The sequence below is a fragment of the Rhineura floridana genome, chromosome 10, assembly GCF_030035675.1.
Source record: "Rhineura floridana isolate rRhiFlo1 chromosome 10, rRhiFlo1.hap2, whole genome shotgun sequence".
NCBI classification, from domain to species: Eukaryota; Metazoa; Chordata; class Lepidosauria; order Squamata; family Rhineuridae; genus Rhineura; species Rhineura floridana.
The window spans coordinates 53,861,026-53,879,195 of NC_084489.1; the positions used below are offsets into that span (position 1 = coordinate 53,861,026).

General features: G+C 41.3%; 1 protein-coding gene across 2 annotated transcripts in view; it reads right to left on the reverse strand.

Moving 5' to 3' along the window:
- The window catches only part of VPS50 (VPS50 subunit of EARP/GARPII complex), a 137,384-nt gene that overhangs the window by 97,194 nt on the left and 22,020 nt on the right, over nucleotides 1–18,170 (reverse strand). For both annotated transcript variants that reach the window (XM_061586630.1, XM_061586629.1), the window contains exons 3-9: nucleotides 16,446–16,568; nucleotides 16,110–16,181; nucleotides 12,593–12,646; nucleotides 7,598–7,668; nucleotides 3,968–4,085; nucleotides 3,835–3,870; nucleotides 2,125–2,207 (exon numbers count right to left, since the gene is read on the reverse strand). In XM_061586630.1, coding sequence (XP_061442614.1) covers nucleotides 2,125–2,207; nucleotides 3,835–3,870; nucleotides 3,968–4,085; nucleotides 7,598–7,668; nucleotides 12,593–12,646; nucleotides 16,110–16,181; nucleotides 16,446–16,568 — 557 coding nt within the window. The remainder of the gene's footprint in view (nucleotides 1–2,124; nucleotides 2,208–3,834; nucleotides 3,871–3,967; nucleotides 4,086–7,597; nucleotides 7,669–12,592; nucleotides 12,647–16,109; nucleotides 16,182–16,445; nucleotides 16,569–18,170) is intronic.

Sequence of the window (18,170 nt, forward strand, 5' to 3'; positions counted from 1 at the left end):
TGCCCTGCAGCTGCTTTTTCTACAAAACATAAACAAGCAAATTAAGCAACTTATTTAAAAGTTTGGTGCAAGGGACCTTGAAGAGAAAGTGGGAGCAGCAATCTGCAAAGAACTCACCCTCCTTTCCCACTGAAAACTCGATTAAAAGCCAAAGTAGATGATATTATTTATTATTATAAAATTTTATGTCTACAAAGTTCTTCTTCCCAGTTGGGAGCCCAGGCATCATTAAAACACAGTCAAATTTAATACATCATTAAAATACAATCAATTCAACATGTTACACTAAAACTGATTTTTAAAAAACTTCCTACATTCAGTAGAACCTAAAACTGCAATATTTCAACTATGTTAGATGAATTATTGCATTTGCACATTTTTAAATTTGCATAAAAAATAGCAGCCACAGATTTAGACTGGGCTCACCACAAGGGGGAGGGAACCAGTCCATTCCTCCTCACACTGTTTTCCCAATGAAAACCCCAACCCCCAAATATATTATTTCCTCTAAGACAGAAGCTGCTATGAGCATAAAAAATAGCTTCTCCTTCAGAGGCAAACAGCCACTTCTGTAGGCGGCACTTTTTTCCAGCAAAATGATGAAGAAGGGAAAAGGTCAATGTCCCCCACCCAACAGTCCAGTCAGGGAATCCTGTGAGTGATATTCAAAAAACGAATTTAAGCAGAACACAAATGCAATTGCACATTTAACATATTGTCACTAACAGGCTTTCTGATTCTTCTATACAAGTGTTAAGAGCTATAAACTTTTTTGTCTCTCTTTTTTGTCTACAGCAAAGCAAAGATTCTCAGGATTTTGGACAGACTGCTGACCTTCCTATTAAAAGCCATATTCTGATCACCCTGCATGATAGTCAGTTTCTTGTGTAGAGCATCTGCACAAGAGCATCTGCCGTAGAGCTCCTGCCTTGGAGGCAGAAGGTTCCTGGCTCAATCCCCAGCATCTCCAGGTAGGGGCTGGGAGCTATTCCCTGCCTGAAACTCTGGAGAGCCGCTGCCAGTCAGCGTGGACAATACTGAGCTAGATGGACCAATGGTCTGACTCAGTATAAAGCAGCTCTCTGTGTTCCATCGTGATCACATCCCTTTTCTGCACCTTGTCCACCTACAGCATTCATGATCCAGCATCTCCTGAAGCATTCTGGTTACAATCCAAAGCTTTGCTGAACTACAAAAATAACAAACCTGCACACCCAGGAGCTTTCCTTCTTAAGTGTGCTGCGTGCACCCAATTCATATCCTGCATGTGCTTCTGGAACGATCCCATATTTAGGAAAAGTGAGCAGCCTCCACACGTGTAGAGTTCCTTATTCGCACCAGAGTGAAGTCAATCTCTCTTGTGGCCAGGTGTTTTACGCCAAGTACTTACACAGTGCTCTGACCAAAACGCATACCGAGCAACACAATCCTATATACACCACCACTTTTTAGTCTTCAGTAGCAGACAATCAGTTTATGTTAAAAAGGAAGCACTACCTTGTATACTATTCAGCCATGTGGTGCTTTCAATATTAGCAGCTACTATGTGCAAGTCAGGAGATTATATAAAAAGTGAACTGCACTTTACAAGCCTTTAACCAATAATAATAATAATAATAATAATGATAATAATTTGTCTTTTCTAACTAGAAAATTAATCTCCCGCGGTGGGGCACAGTAAATTCAAATTAGCTAGAAATTCCTGAAAGCAGTGGATCCCTGAACGTTTTTTCCCACCATGGACCACTTGAAAATTGCTAACCACTTAATGATTTGGGGCCTGCTATACCTACTGTAATCTGCTGTGCTAGATGCCGTATGATTTTAATTGCCTTTTTATTGCTTCTTTTATTTCTCATATTGTATATTATTGTATTGCAATCTGCATTCCTTAGAATTCACATTGTAATACAATGAAATACAATAAAAAGAATAAAAAGACAATTAAAATCAATATGAATGTTTAATAAACACATGCCCAGGTCACCTGAATGACACTCGCGGACAACTGGTGGTCCACAGACCAGAGTTTGGAAACCCCTGTCTTAAGCATTGCATGTTCCTTCATTGTCCCCGCATGAATGAGGGACAGAAATTAGCTCTGGAGAAAGCCTGCTGCGTTACCTGATGCAACTGTAGTGTTTGAAAGTGCTAGCTGCTTTCTGGCATTCCAGACACAGTTGTATAGCCCCGGGATAATCCTCCTCCTGTGGGAAATGAAACATATACTAGGAAAACAACAGCACTGATATTTGGGCGGGGGGGGATTAAAATAAATTTAATAACTCAAAACCTGCACTGCACATCTGGAGATAAGGCTAGCTCCTCAGCTCAGGGCTATGGCATTTGGTGTTTCCTGTCCTCAAAACACAGCAATAAAAGGGTTTGCTGGTTCACTATTCTTCCACCTTGGGTCCTCAGATGTTGTTGGACTACAGCTCCCATCAACCCCAGCCAACTTAGCCAATGGTCAAGGATGGTGGGGGTTGTAGTCCAACAGCATCAGGGGACCCAAGGTTGAAGAACAGTGTTTAGCTGCTGCTAATATGTTGATGGTGCTGAGTGAAGCATGAAGGATCAGATCTGGCCACAGGTGAGCCAGATCCACATCCCATGAGGCTGCTGTACATTTACGTCAGGGGTGAGAGATATTTTTCATCTCAAGGGCTGCATTCCCTCATGGGTAACCTCCCAGGGTTGCGAATGGTGGGTGAGGCAACAGATGTGGCTCATATCTTGGTAGAGTATGGTTACAATCCAGCTGTAAGAAGCCAGAGTTTTCTACACAAACGTCTCTACATCCAGGCAAGCCTGAGGCCTTATTAAAGTTCAAGGATGTGTTGCAGCCAGGCAAAAGGACTGGAGGAGGGTGTGGAGCAGCACCAACAAGAAGTATGGTCTGAGAAGGTGTGGCTAGGGGAGAATCCCAAGGACGAGACAGAAAGGCCTGGAGGTTTCCCATTCCTGTTTTAAGTTTTATATAGTCCACATTCACACAGCTATTATTCCACTTTAAACAGCCATGGCTTCCCCCAAAGAATCCTGGGAAATGTAGTTTGGGAAAGATGCTTAAGAGTTGTTAGGAGACCCCTATTCTTCTCACAGAGCTACAACTGCCAGAGTGGTTTAACAGTCAGCCCCTCTCCCCAGAGAACTCTGGGAAATGTAATTCTATGAGGGAAATAGGGATCTCCTAACAACTCTCAACACCCTTCATACCTCCCAGGATTCTTTGGGGGAAGCCATGACTGTTTAAAGTAGCATAATAGTGGAATAGATGTCTGGTGCAAATATGATCAAAGAAAGGGAAGTTCTGCCAAATTAAAATGTCCCTTTTGTGCAATAATTGTGGCCCTCTCTCCTCCTGACCTAGAAACTCTGTGTGTGTGTGGTGTGTGGTGTGTGTGTGTGTGTGTGTGTGTGTGTGTGTCCGTCCCCCTGAGAGACTATGTGGAGAACAGAATTCACAGATTGGTTACTTTGAATCAACCACCAGAAACACCTGTCTGAGTCCCTCTAGGCAAGTCCACTCAATTTCTTGTAGCTCAAGAAATTGGAAGAATGGGCACCAATGGTATCATCATTTCACCTCCCTCTAATGTGAGGCTAATCTGAGGCTGGTTCTTCTTAGAGTAGACACAACTGTTACCACAGACAACAGTGATACAGGAAAGATCAAGAGCAACCAAGGCCTTGCCTCCCTCTTCAAAGGGAGCCATAGCCAACAGATGGGCCAAAATGGCAGTTTTCAGCCTCCAACACATTTAGAATGCTTCAGAACAAAGAAACATTCCTTGCAACTACAATTAAATTCTAGCTTGATTGTATTCTTACCTCCAACATTTCACTTAAGCGTACATCAGTTTGTTGCTGGATTTTAAAAGAGAAAGAGAGAGAGGTCACCGCACATTGCACTAAAACTAAGAAACAATTTTGATAGTTAAAAAACATAAGATTCTGCTCATACCAGGGTTTTTATTGTTCTCAGAGATTTTAGCAGCCCCATCAGCAACTGGCGCTTTCGTTGGTTTGCAAGAAGACCCAAGCTGGCTTGAGTAAATCCCTCCTTTGCTGTACTCAGGTGTCTGCAGAAATCAAGAATTTCCCAAAATGAAAGGCCAACTATCACAGAATACAATGAGCCTTGTAAATAAGATTGACAATGCTGCATTAGATCTCAGTACTAACAAACAATCCAGAATAAAAGAATGATAAAAAATAATCTGCCGACCCCACTTCCATGGTTGTTATGGAAGCAGCTGAAAGATGTCTTAAACAATCCGATTGTAAAAGAAAGTGGAACACACAGATCCTCTAGGTTTGAAAAACTGGTGATGAACTATTCTGAGTGTTCTAAGGGGGTGATATCTAACATATACAAGATATTAATAGATAAGACAAATGGAGACACCTTAGATTTAAAAATGTGATGGGAACGAGAACTGGGTGACTACAGAGAACAAACCACCATTTACTTCAGTATCTTCTAAACATAGAGAGCAGCTTTCACTAAAATTGGTACATAGGTGGTATATGACACCCAGAAAGATTTCACTTATGCAACCAGCTATACAGCCTCTCTGTTGAAGGGGTTGTATGGAAATAGGAACTTATTTGCTATGTGGTGGGAGTGCTGGAAAGCACAAAGGTTCTGGGCAACCGTAGCAGATGAAATAGGACAGATAGTGTGACAGCAAATTAATCTGTCCCCACAATTGATGTTATTGAACCTGTTCCTGAATGAAGATTTGGAATTACAAAATAAGAAATTAATTAGTTTTTTGTTATTGGTGGCATGACTCACCATAGCTCAATTTTGGAACGATCTGGTAGGTCCTAGTATAGAGTACTGGTATCATAAGGTATGGGATATAGCATTGTTGGAAAAGCTAACAGATAAATTAAAGATGGCTTGAAACATAAGGAAGAGAGAAAACTTCACAGAGGTTTGGTTTTATTAGATTTATTAGAGAACAGAATGGGGGCCCAATAATGTCTACAATTTACTCCTGGATATGGAATAGTTGATGGATAGTTAATAATGATATGAAACACGTTCCCTGGAATGATCCAGTGAAGGCAAATAGGAAAATATTAGAATTTAATAAATAAATATGTAATTTAATAAATAAATATGTAATTGATTTAAAGTACAGTAAAAATGGAAGGCCCAACTTAACACTTGAATATATGGAAGTGTGGAAATATGAAAATATAATGTTGAAATCTGTTGATTTGTTTATTTTTAATCTAATACTGTTGTTTTTATGAGTTTATTATGTTATTATCATTTATTGTTACAGTTTTTATTGTTTGCTTTCTGATATTCTGTTGTTTTATATGTTTTGTTATGTACATCGCTCAGAGTGGCTGGTAAATCCAGCCAGATGGGCGATTAATAAATCGAATAAAATAAAATAAAAAATAAAGAAATTAATACAAAACTAAAATAAAACATAATCTGCCCCAAAGGGAAAGGAATCTCTTCAGAGTCACATCCCATTAAAACAATATTCTGCAAAATATTTATTTAATTATATTTCTACACCAGCTTTCAAAACAATGCCTGTCCAAGGAGGCTAACACTAAAAATTACAAAATACCAACAATACAAAAAAAATAATCAAATTCACACACACACACACACACACGCACACGCGCGCACACGCACACACACACACACACAGAGAGAGAGAGAGAGAGAACACCTAATAAAAATTGTCAGCCAGCCAATTAGGATACTTTCCACAGCAATAACAAACAATCATGACTGTAAAATTTCAGTCATAAATAAGTTAGTTGGAAGAGGCATGTATCTAGGGGCATCTGAAAGGCTTGAAGGATGGTAGACCACCCAAGATCCACTGGCAGGGAACTCCACAGCAATGGGGCCACCACAAAGAAGGGCCTCTCCCTCATGACCACCAACCTCACTGATCTAGGAGATGGACACAGAAAGAGGATATATGTTGCAGATCACAATGTATGAGCAGGCTGATATGGCAAGGGTGGTCCATAAAATAGTTTGGGCCTAAAGCAACACTTTAACTTGGGTTCAGGAATACAACAGCAACCAGTGAAGCTGGTACAGAAAAAGTGTTACAGAATCCAACACCTTGCCCCCACCAGGGATAAGGCAACCACATTCTGAACCAACTTTAAAGACTGTTTCCAAAAAGTGTTTAACGGCAGCATGTTAGAGCACGTTACAGTAGTCAAGCCTGGACATGGCCAGGGTATGGATCACTGTGGCTAGATCAAGGCTCTACAGATCGAGCCATAGATTGTGTACTAGCCTAAGCTGACAGAATGCATCTCTAGCCACCAATGCCCCCTGAACTTTCCCAGTAAACACCAAGACCAAGTGCACTCCCAAATTATGTATTTCAGGAGAAGTGCCACCCCATCAAGAACTAGTTCTAATCCTTCTTCTGGAGCAGGAAATCTCCCAGCCCACAGCATCTCTGTCTTGATTTAGAGCTCCAACAGCCTCTTGGATGAAAAGATGGGAAAATGAGGTAGAGTTTAATGTTATCACACTGATGATGCTGCAAACCAAACCTCCAGATGAGTCCCAGCAGTTTCATGCTGATATTAAACAGCATGGGGGACAATATGGAACCCTGTGGAAACCTGAAAGGCAACGGCCACGGGAGCAAAAATCCCCCAACACTGTCCTCTAAACCTATGCCAAATAGGCAACTCAGAAGGATACCGTGGTGGATGGTATAAAAAGTCACTGAGAGGTCTGGGGGGACTAATATGGTAGCACTCCTTTAAATCCACTCTCCAACATTTCATCCACCAGGGTGGCCAAGGCTGTTTCTGTCCCATATCCAGGTCTGAACCCAGACTGGATTGGATCCAAATACACAGCATCATTCAAGACCACCTGGAGTTGAAAAACCACCACTCAATTCAGATAGCACAACAAAACATGGTTAAGGAAGATTATCTGTGGTCTGGCAGTCTCTGTGGGCAGAGTGGTGTGCATCATAACCAATAACCCATGATAAATTGCTGGATCAGGGTAAAGATTTTTAAATCCTCATTAGAGCCAGTGTGATGTAATGTACAAAGCAGCCTTAGCCAACCTGTGGCCCTCCAGATGTTTTAAAATCCAATTCCATTCCACCAGCATGGTCAGCAGTCAGGATGATCAGCACTACAGTCCAAACCATCTGGAGATCACAGACTGGGAAAGACTGAAACAGGATATTAGACTTAGACAAGAAATGTGGGTTCAGAGTCCTGCCCAGAAAAGAAATTTTACTGAGAATTCTTGGCTCAGTCTCTCTCTCTCTCTCCCCCATAGCGCTACTGTGAAGATAAAACCGTGTGTGCCCCCTTAGCTCCTTGGAGGAAGAGCAGCATACAAATGTGGCTAATAAATGTAGTAAGAAAGAAAGAAATTTACCACAGGTGAAATTTTAAATTGCCTATTTTTGTCTGAGCCTGAAAAATATAGCTAAAGAAAAGAGGCAGCAAAAGTCAGAGTAGCTTCCAGCTAAGAATCAAAGCAGCTAGAAAACTATTTTTAAATGCCACTTTTTTATTCTGTAAAGCAATACAAGCATCATTAAAGGGTGTACTGTACCGTCTTCCATTTGTGCAAATAACAGCAGCTAACTGAAGGCTAGTTTGTAATGAGGTAACTCGTTCAAGCTCCTGCAGAGATATAATAGCATCCATTTATTTCTCCAAGGATACAAAACTATTGGGTTAAAAGGAGATGTCCTTGTACAAAACTTATAGGTAATTTTCATCAGTCCATTCTTTAAAAAAAATGTAAACCTAACAATAAACAAAGGACAATGTATTGGGATAATGACTTGGTACAAGACCATTTATGGATCCATCAATTTTACTAAGACGGTTCATGGTACAGTTCCAGAAACACACAAAGCATTTGGCTCATACTGAGATTCTTAAAGAGATTACAACCTCTGCAAAGTAAAATTCTACAATTTATAGATCTGTCATTTTAAAAATAAATTACATCCCGAACTGCACAGCTTGAAATTATTTTTTTATCATATTAGATGGCTCTAAATGACAGAAATGTTTGCAGTATTTGCTTTCACAAAAAATATATCAATAACACTGTAAGCTCATGAAATATGGCTTAAAGGAGTAGTCAAATATTCAGAAGGATAACTAGAACATCTTGTACACATTTCAGGGGGGAAGAGATGAAGCAGGACAAGATGAGACAAATTCCAAAACAGCCCCAAGACAATCAATGCAAGTTGGTATATAGTTGGTTTGGGGGCTCTCTCAAAGCTGAAACTTGGCCTGCTGGATCAGGCCAATGGCTCATCTTGTCCAGCATCCTGTTCTCACATTGGCCAACCAGATGCCCATGGGAAGCCCGGAAGCAGGACCTGAGCACAAGAACACGTTCATCTCCTGCGGTTTCCAGTAACTGCTATTCGGAAGCATACTGCCTCCAACTTTGGCGGCAGAGCATTACCATCATGGCTAGTAGCCCCTGAATGCCTTATCCTCCATGAATTTGTCTCATCCTCTTTTAAAGCCATCCTTGGAGGTCCTGGCTTTCAGCACCCTACCTAGCAACCTAAATTTGCTTCCAGGACCTCACGTCTGCGTTTTCTCAACTCACTGGTGCCAATATACACCACAACCACTGATTCTTCCCCAACACTATCTATCGAGCTATAGATGTGCAAGATTCGCAACCTTTATACCAGGCAGGCTAATCACCACATGGTCAACACACCCATCACACACCCCACTATGTATGTTCCTGATGACTAAATCACCCACTATGAGGATCTCTCTGCCCCCCCCAGAGATGTATCTGCTCGTCCTCCAAGAAATGAGTCCGTCTAAGGGATTGTTTCCCTCCTCCTCAGAGAGACACTCTCCTTCCCCAAAGCCCCTAGTCTCCATGTTAGTAGGAGAGATATCATTATGGGAGTGGGACATAGCTATAATGTCACCAAAGGCCTCATCCGCAAATCTCTCTGTCAGCTTCTCCAGGTCAGCCACCTTGGTCTCAAGGAAACAAACTGTTTCCAGAGACACAGGAGCTCACTGCACCAAGGGCACACCCACAGCTTCAGTCCAATAGGTAGATAGTCGTACATGTTACAGACAGTGCAAAACACTGGAAAGCCCCCACACCTCTGCTGGATTCCCACCTCCATAATTGTCTTTGCAGGTTGAGTTAATTTATTGAAAGCTTGGGTTTTGTTTAAGTCAAGGAACAGACAGGCAGAGTGGGGTGCCTTGGCCTCCTTGTCCTGTTGCTGAAATTGCGCTGCTGCTGAAGTCGCCTTGATGCTTCATCAGCTGGGGGCTTCCTCCAGCTCATGGAGACACCCTCACTAGGATGCTCTAAATTTATATGCAGGGCTAGTTCCTCCCAGGTGCTACTGCCAGCCAATGAGTTCAGGGGGGATGGCTTAAGATTCCTGCTCTCAGTCACTTTACCTTCAGGGATGGGGAGTAAACAATGGAAAGTGAACAAAGGTAATTGATTTAGTGAGGCTGGTGGCTTAGCTTTCAACTGGGGATTTACTCCTTGGGGATTAACTTAGTCTTCTTTCCTGAGACAGAGCCTTGTTTAAAAACTTTTACTGAATGCTGAGCTGTTGGAGGTTGGAATCAGAATTCAGACAGCCAGAGAACTAGTTCTGCACATTGAATACAGCAGCATTCCTCAATCTGGTGCCCCCTAGTTGTTTTGGACTACAACTCCCATCAGCCCCAGTCAGCACATCTGGCTCATTATTCCCTGGCTCTCTAGCTTTAAATATAAAAATGAAACATGACGACTCCAGGAAAGATTTTATACAAGAACAAACTTTCACAAGGAGCTTTTCAGTTTTCACTGACAGTGAAAGTTGATTAGACAATTTAAGCATTCAACTTCCAGCCTGTGATTTTCATAACCACAGGATTCCTACAAAAGTTTGGTAAGGATCTGCAATCTATGATTTTAATACAGTTGGATACTTGACTCAAATCAGGTAAACATGGGGATTTGGCTTTCAGAAAGACCTTTTACTGGCAGGACAGTTGTTGTTGTTGTTTAAAAGCTGTACTTTGGTACAAATCAAGACATAGCCCTGTTTTTAAAGTCACTAAGATGCTACTACCAATATTAAGTATATACTTTGTGTGTTTTATGTGTTAATAATTACCCAACTGTGAAATCAGGACAATTTAAAATTAACAGTGCAAATCACTGGAGGTTAAGGCCTACCTTACAGTTTCACAAATGGCAGAAATTAAGATATTATTGAAAGCCAACCACACACATTATTTTTAATAATAAATGTGGCCTTTTCCTCACCAGGTCCTGCAATGTGTCAGTGCTTAGCATTCATTAGTTCCAAAAGGTAGCAAAGAAAAGGAGTTTGCTAGCAAAACACCCCTTGGTATAAACAAGCTAGACAGAGACAAGGTACATCATGCATTAGGGTGACAAGATGCAAAGGAAGGTAGACCTCCTGGACCTTTATTAATATATGAAAGAGAACATGTCAAGTAAGTACAGTTTCTCATTGCTGCATGACAATCTGCACTTGCCAAAATTCCCTCTCCTACCCAGCCGGCTACAGGAACCCATCCTTTCCATCTGGTCACCCAACTGTATACTGCACCCATGCTCCCTGGGGGAGACAGAATGGCTGCATTCACATGTAATGCTAAGCCATGCACAAGCAGGAAAGAGCCCTAGTGAGTCTCAGGCTCACATACTCCCATGTCTCCTCCTCCTGGACAGCTGTGGGGACTTCACCAGTATTTTATTTTCCCGTTTCCTGAACTTCAGCCTGTCATTTCATCCAGACCAGGAAGGCTTATCACAAATCAGAATAAAAATACAGCATTAAAGGGAGAGAGAGATAAAACAATGTCAAACAGAGCAAAGGCAGATCTAAAAACTTCACACTGACAAGACCAAGAGCCATCAAAAGAGAGAATAAAATTAAAAGGTCTGGCACCAAAAGGAATATCAAGCAGGCACCAGGTGGTCCTCTCAGGGGAGGACATCCTATGCCCGGGGTGCTACCCTGGCAAAAGCCTTTTTCCCCTCATTGCCACAGGTGGGGGCATGCTAGACGTTATTTGGATGATGCTCTTTCAGAGGTGTTCAAAGATGTGAGCAGTGCTTGTATTTTTACAGGCCTTAAAGGAAGCTGTTGGAAGCGTTCCTTGGGGGAACAAAGTACTTCATTTTCTTGCTTGCTTGCTTGCTTGCTCAAATACTCCTAGATAAAACCAGTTCCTAGCCTGATCAGGTTCATGAGAACACAGTCCTGCTGAATCAGGCCGATCTAGGCCAGCATTCGGTTCCCACAGCAGCCAGCCAGGTGCTTAAGGGAACTGACAAGTAGGGATTGCTATCTAAATGTACCACTCACAGTCTAAACATCTCAGGAAGAGTTTCATCCTTTTATTACATTTCATCTTTAATATATATGCTCTGTTTCCCCAGTTACCTTCCTCCCCACACACACACTAGGGATGGGCGAGAATTGGCTTCCGACCACGCGGCCTCAGCGGAGCCAGACAAAATGGCGCCCGTTCGTGCCAAAAACTTTTAAAAAACATTAAAGGGATGAAAAAGAGAAAAAATGGATAAAAAAAGAAAGGACAACAAAGGGGGGGGGAAGGGATCTTCAGCCCCATCGCCCCGGACAAAGAAGGGAGCAAAAATCAGGGAATTTAAAAGATTAGGAAGAACTCAAGTGGAGAGTAGTTCTGATGCGTCTGCCTTGGACCAGTTCAGGAAATGAACTGGGGTCTGCAAGCCAGCGATGCCCCCTCAAGCTGCAAGCTTCAGAGCATTTCCTGTCCTTGGACTCAGATGACAGACTACTACCCACGTGATGGACTTGCATTTTGCTATGCGGTTTGCCAGCCAAACAATATTTATAAAAATGCATATATTAGGGGAAGTGTGCATAAAAATGAATATATAAGTGAACAGCATACAAAAGTGCACTGTATGTCAAGAAATGGCTTGCAAAAATGGGTAATTAATCAAAACTGCCTATAAAAATGTGTTAAGAGAAATCCGCACTAAGATGCTGGGGAATTTTCATGAGATCTTTTTTTAAAAAAAATCAAATTGCTGCAGAAATGTGGAAAACTGAATTTAAGATTGGAAAAATTAGAAACTGAGAGAACTGAAATTGACAGCTCTTTCCATCCCTACCACACACACACCACTCTTTGTGTAGCCATAATGACAAAATGGAGCATGTTAATCCAAAAAGTGTTTGGCAATTACAAACTAATTAATGATATCTAAGCACACTGCTGCTAGGAACCCATATAGCATCTTCCTTCTCTCTCTTTTTTTTTTAAGTGCCACTGGTTAAGGCTGCAATCCTACACCAACTTACCTGATAGTAATGTCCACCGAACTCAATGGGACTTACTTTTGAGTAGATAAGTAGAGAATTGCACTGTAAGACTATTCACTAAAGCATACCACAATTATGTCTAATGCAAGGTATTTAAAACTGAATTATACTGTTAGCTGCAGCACTTGATAAATCACACAAGTTCTTACAATTAAAAATAAACAAGCACACGCTGTAGTTCACTAACTTACCTTGACATATGAAGGCTGTTTTTCAAGTATCAAGTCTGCAACTTTTTTAGATACCTTAAAGAAAACATTTTAAGTTAAGGAACAACAATTATGAGAAGGGTACTATTTGAAAAGAACAAGTTGGCATCAAGTACGTAGAAGATCTTCAAAAAATTTCAATAAACCCTCCGCAACATTAGATTATCTGCACATTAAAATATTTGCAAGTAAAAGTAATAAACATACCCAAAATGATAACCATATATTGCTATAAAGCAAAAACAAGGAAAATTACAGGGTCTCACTGGAAATCAGTAGCAGAATTGAAATTAACCTTCCACCCTGTTCCAAACTGAAGGCTACTCTTGAATAAAAATTAAAGAGAAACACAGGACAATGAAGCTTAATATAGCCCATTTACCATATCATTGGTACATAATTATACATGAGTCACCTATAAAGTAGATTTAAATAAATCCACATTTGAAAAAAATTAAGATGCCATCCTAAAAGCAATTTACAGGATGTAGCTATTACTATTTGTGTGCCAATATTAATTTATTATTTTTCTTTTTATGTATGGTATGTTTTCCTCTTGCCACTACTTCTGGATTCCAGTAAATGCAGTGCTGTTGCATCTTGTGTCTAGCCAGCAATGTACAAAATAAACATAGTCATACAATCATCTGTAGTACGGGAAGGGACATACAAATAATCATATTGAATTCCCTGCCTCAAAGTATTAATGTCTGCAAATTTGCCCATCCCGTCCAGAATGCAATGTGCATCCTGCAAAGAACAGGCCTGTCTTCCTCCTGCACACACGCGCACATACACACAGTTGCCTCCACAATTCAATGAATGGCTTAAATAATATAAAAAATATGAAGCAGTGAACCCAAGTAAGCACAAACCCATACAGGATCCAGAACAACTAGCAATCTGAATTGGCTTTAAGGCCTTACAACAGTTAAGGAACCATGTGAAGAGACATCACTTATTTTATTTTAAATTGATATCCCACCCTTCCTCCCAGAAGGAGCTCAGAGTGGCAAACAAAAACACTAAAAGCACTCTAAAACATCTTAAAAACAAAAGACTTAAACATATTAAAACAGAACATCTTTAAAAACATTAAAACAAAACATCTTAAAAGTATATTTTTAAACAGCTTAAAAATATTTTAAAAAGCAATTCAACAGACGCAGACTGGGATAAAGTTTTCCCTTAAAAGGCTTGTTGAAAGAGGAAGGTATTCAATAGGCGCCAAAAAGATGACAGAGATAGCCTGTCTAATATTTAAGGGGAGGGAATTCCAAAGGGTTGGTGCCACAACACTAATGGTCCGCTTCCTATGTTGTGCAGAACAGATCTCCTGTTAAGATGGTATCTGCAGGAGGCCCTCACCTGCAGAGCGCAGTGATCAACTGGGTATATAAGGGGTAGACGATCTTTCAGGTATCCTGGTCCCAAGCTGCATAGGGCTTTGTACATCAAAACCAGAACCTTGAACTTGGCCTAACAGCTAATGGGCAGCCAGCGCAATTCTTTCAGCAGCGGGATAACATGTTGGTGATACCCCATCCCAGTGAGCAGTCATGCCACCGCATTTTTCATCAGCTGCAGCTTCTGGACAAACCTCAAGGGCAGCCCACATAGAGTGGATTACAGTAATATCAGTGCATGGACAACAGTGTTCAGGCTATCCCAATCCAGAAACGGTTGCAGCTGTCTTACAAGCCAAAGCTGTAAAGGGCACTCCTAGCCACTGAGGTCACCTGGGCCTCTAGTGACAAAGAAGGATCCAGGACCACCCCCAGATTACAAACCTGCTCTTTCAGAGGGAGTATGACCCCATCCAAAGCAGGTAATTGACCAATTATCTGAACTCGGGAACCACCAACCCACAGCATCTCCATCTTGCTAGGATTCTGATTCAGTTTATTGGCCCTCATGCAGCCCACCAGAGTCCAGGCACTAGTCAGATGTTACAGAGAAACTAGTGTCATCAGCTATTGCTGACACCTCACCCCAAATCTCCTGATGATGACCTCTCCCAAGGGCTTCATATAGATGTTAAACAGCATTTGTGACAAGATGGTACCCTGCAGCACCACACAGCATAACTGCCAGGGGGCCAAAAGACAATCACCTGAAAACAACCCTGGAGATAGGATCGGAACCACTGTAAAACAGTGCCTCCGCTACCCATCTCACCAAGTCGGCTCAGAAGGATACCACGTTTAATGGTATCAAAAGCTGCTGAGAGATCAAGTAAGGATAACAGCGTAGCACTCCTCCTGTCCTTCTCCCAATAAAGCTCATTCATCAGGGTGACCAAGGCCAATTAATGCTACACCATGAGTTGAATCCAAACTTGCCCTTATGTGAATGACAGGACTTCTTCCTGTGAAAGGAAGAGAGATCCAAGGGAGGTTTCCACTGGAGGAAGGTAGCAGATGCAATTTGACAATTGCCCCTTTCCCCCACCAAGTACCACCTCCCATATTGATCTAGAGGGGGCCCCAACTTTCCAGAGAAGATTCTCAGGGGCACAGAGGGCTGCAGTGGGAAGGGGGAGGGGAATCTGTAAAAGTTTTATAATACTATATTGTTATACAAGTACAATTGTTTATTTTTGAACTGCTTTGCCCAATAGGCCATAAGATTTTCTCGGGGGGGGTAATTTTTTGTTTGGATAATGTTATATGATTTATATTTTCAAACTGTAATTGTTATTTTAATTAAAATTAATACAGAAGTATATTGGAGGGGGACGTAAAAGTCACCTTCCCTCCCCCATCATTCTTCCAACAGAGTGTCCCATAAGTGAAACTCTGCTGATGAGAAGTCTGGCTCCAACCCCATGGAAACAAAGTTCAACCCTACCAGAGTCTGCCTGGTCCCTTCTAAAACTTTGGATCTTGTTTCAGCATGCAAACACATGAAGCTGTCTCATACCAAGTGAGATGAGTGATCCATCTATCACTGGCAACAGCTCGAGGTCTCAGGAAAAGATCTTTCAATTGGACATGACAGGGATAGTACTTGGAACTTGCTGCATGTAAGGCCTATGCCAAAATTCTCCAGACGTTCCCCAGACATTCTTGGACTCCCAAACTCCCAGCAGCCCCAGCCAGCATGGCCAATGGTCAGGTATGATGGGAGTTGGAGTTTAAAAACATCTGGAGGGCAAAGGTTAGGGAAGGGTGGCTTATGCTATACCAAAGTGCTCTCCCCATGATGTTTCAACTGCACGGCGCTGCTGGAGACTGCCTTTGGAGCTGGGGACACACACAAAAGAGCAACTGAAAAAGGAGGAAGAGAGTAAGCAGTGGAGCAGAAGCTAAACTCAGATAAAGGGGCGAGAGAGACATCACCACCTGATTTATAATGTGCAAGTCCACACTTAAAGATGGGAAGCAGTTTTTCAAGGTTGTGTCAAAACTATCATTTTTTAATTCCAACAAAAAATTAATGAAGTTTATGTGAATCTCATTGAAGGGGGTGGAGAGGAGGGACAGCACTCCTGACTTACAGCAGCTTGCTGTTGCTTTAGCTTGTCTCTGTACTCTTCCAGTTCTTGAAGGCTAAGAACAGGAGGCAGCTTCTGCGTGTAAAGCATAAACAAAATCCAGTCATATCCCATGACATAAAAGTCATCCAAGTGCTGAATTACTTAAAAGGCTAATTGGACAACACCCACCCAGCACTACCACCATGGATCTTAGCAAGCTTGGGAGGTGGTCTACCAAAACAACAACAGCAGAGATAAATCTGTTTTGAGAGTTTAAAAAAAATACAGATCCTGTACAATGAAATCCAAAGTGTGTATCAGAAATCACTGTCTTTCTAATTCAAAGAATTCTCTTACCTCCAACTCATACTTAACAATATCGAAGGAATCACTGGAAAAATAGACTTCTTCAATGCTGTTAATTATTTCTTGCTGAGCTTGAGGATCAGTCGGTTGTTCCCGGAGTTCTCTAAGTTCCTCCTTTAAAACATAATACATTTGAATACATTGTTACTCTTTGGAGAGGGATGCATCATCAAAGCAACTTAGCCTACCAAAGGCCATTCACAACCAGGACAGGGGTTAGAGTGTGCAACAGATGGTAAAAATATTTTCTTACTCATTTTGAATCAAACAAATTATTATTCAAACTGCATCTTGTGAAATGTCACAATCGTTCTCTCCCAGAGTAGAATGAGAATCTCAACTATTCCTACTATCAATAAATGTAACAACAGCAACACCACCACCATTGGGAGAAACTGGCTTTCCCTTCAGGTCTTCCAAAGTTCCAGCACTGACAGCTGAGTTCCACCAAAGCAAGCCCCCAGAAGTCACTTTTCCCATTTTACCAGGGTACTCTCTCTAAATCGGGTGTCTTCTACCTTTTCAAACAGAGGACCCACCTTTGACCCAAACATGTATTTAGGGATCAATTTCTTAATTTTTTACCTCAATTTTTTACCATATATTTGCATGGCGATAGTGCTGTTGATGTAAACCACCTTGGATCAGGCCATGACCCAGCAGTGGGTCCCAACCCAACAGCTGAAGATCACAGCTTTAAATGGTTGTCAGACCTTAAGGCTGAAACTTGGAGTGACACAATCTACCACAATCTGCCACCAACTGCTACAGGTTGTGCCAAACAATTTTTTCCCCTCCTCATGGCTAAGGGGCAAAATGGGGGGAATGTTGTTCTAAGAAGAGGCCTTCTCTACTAAAGCAAGAAGAGGCAGCAAAAAATTCTGCCGATTCTCCAGCAGAACCCAGAGGGGAGATGTTTAGCTGTTCCCAACACCATCATTATATGGACATGCACCTTCATACAATTATATATCTCATTAGCACAGCAATCTCCAAGCTGAGCAACAGTAAAGTTTTTAGTGAATGGTTTTAATATATTTTATGAGAGACAAAGACATTTAATTTGTCACTTTTAAATTTCACACAGCTGCAGAGCACGCCTCACGTATTACTTGAAAACAGAGTAATAGTTCTACAACATCTTAGATTTAATTAACAGTACCTGAATATTTAACAGAGCTGTGCCTGCAATAAAAATAAGATTTTCTCCAGTCTCATAATCACAGTAGGTTTGCATAAAACATTAATCTGACTGCTCTAAAAGCTATTCCATCGGTTGTTACACCTCCAGACAATACAGGAGAGAAGCCCTATTATTATTGGAATTTGTTGCTTTTACGTTATTGTTAGTTTTTATTGTTAGTCTCTTAATGTTTTGATGTTTACATGTTCTGCTTTGTACGTCGCTTAGAGTGGCTGACAATTCAGCCAGATAAGCGACTAATAAGTCGAATAAATAAATAAAAATAATAAATATTCCATTAATTTCTCAACTTGAGTTTTCCTTGCATGGCTAATTAATACCTTAACCAAATAGAAACCAATCAGTGATAGACTGAAAACTGCAATCACACAATGACCCAATTTGCATGTAACACCAAGCCAAACCATGGCTTAAGTGCAATGAACAAACGTGCAGATTGCCGGAGAAAATATTGTGGCTGCTTTACTCCTCCCCTGGTCCTGCTACTGCCATGCTAATTAAGCTCAGCCATG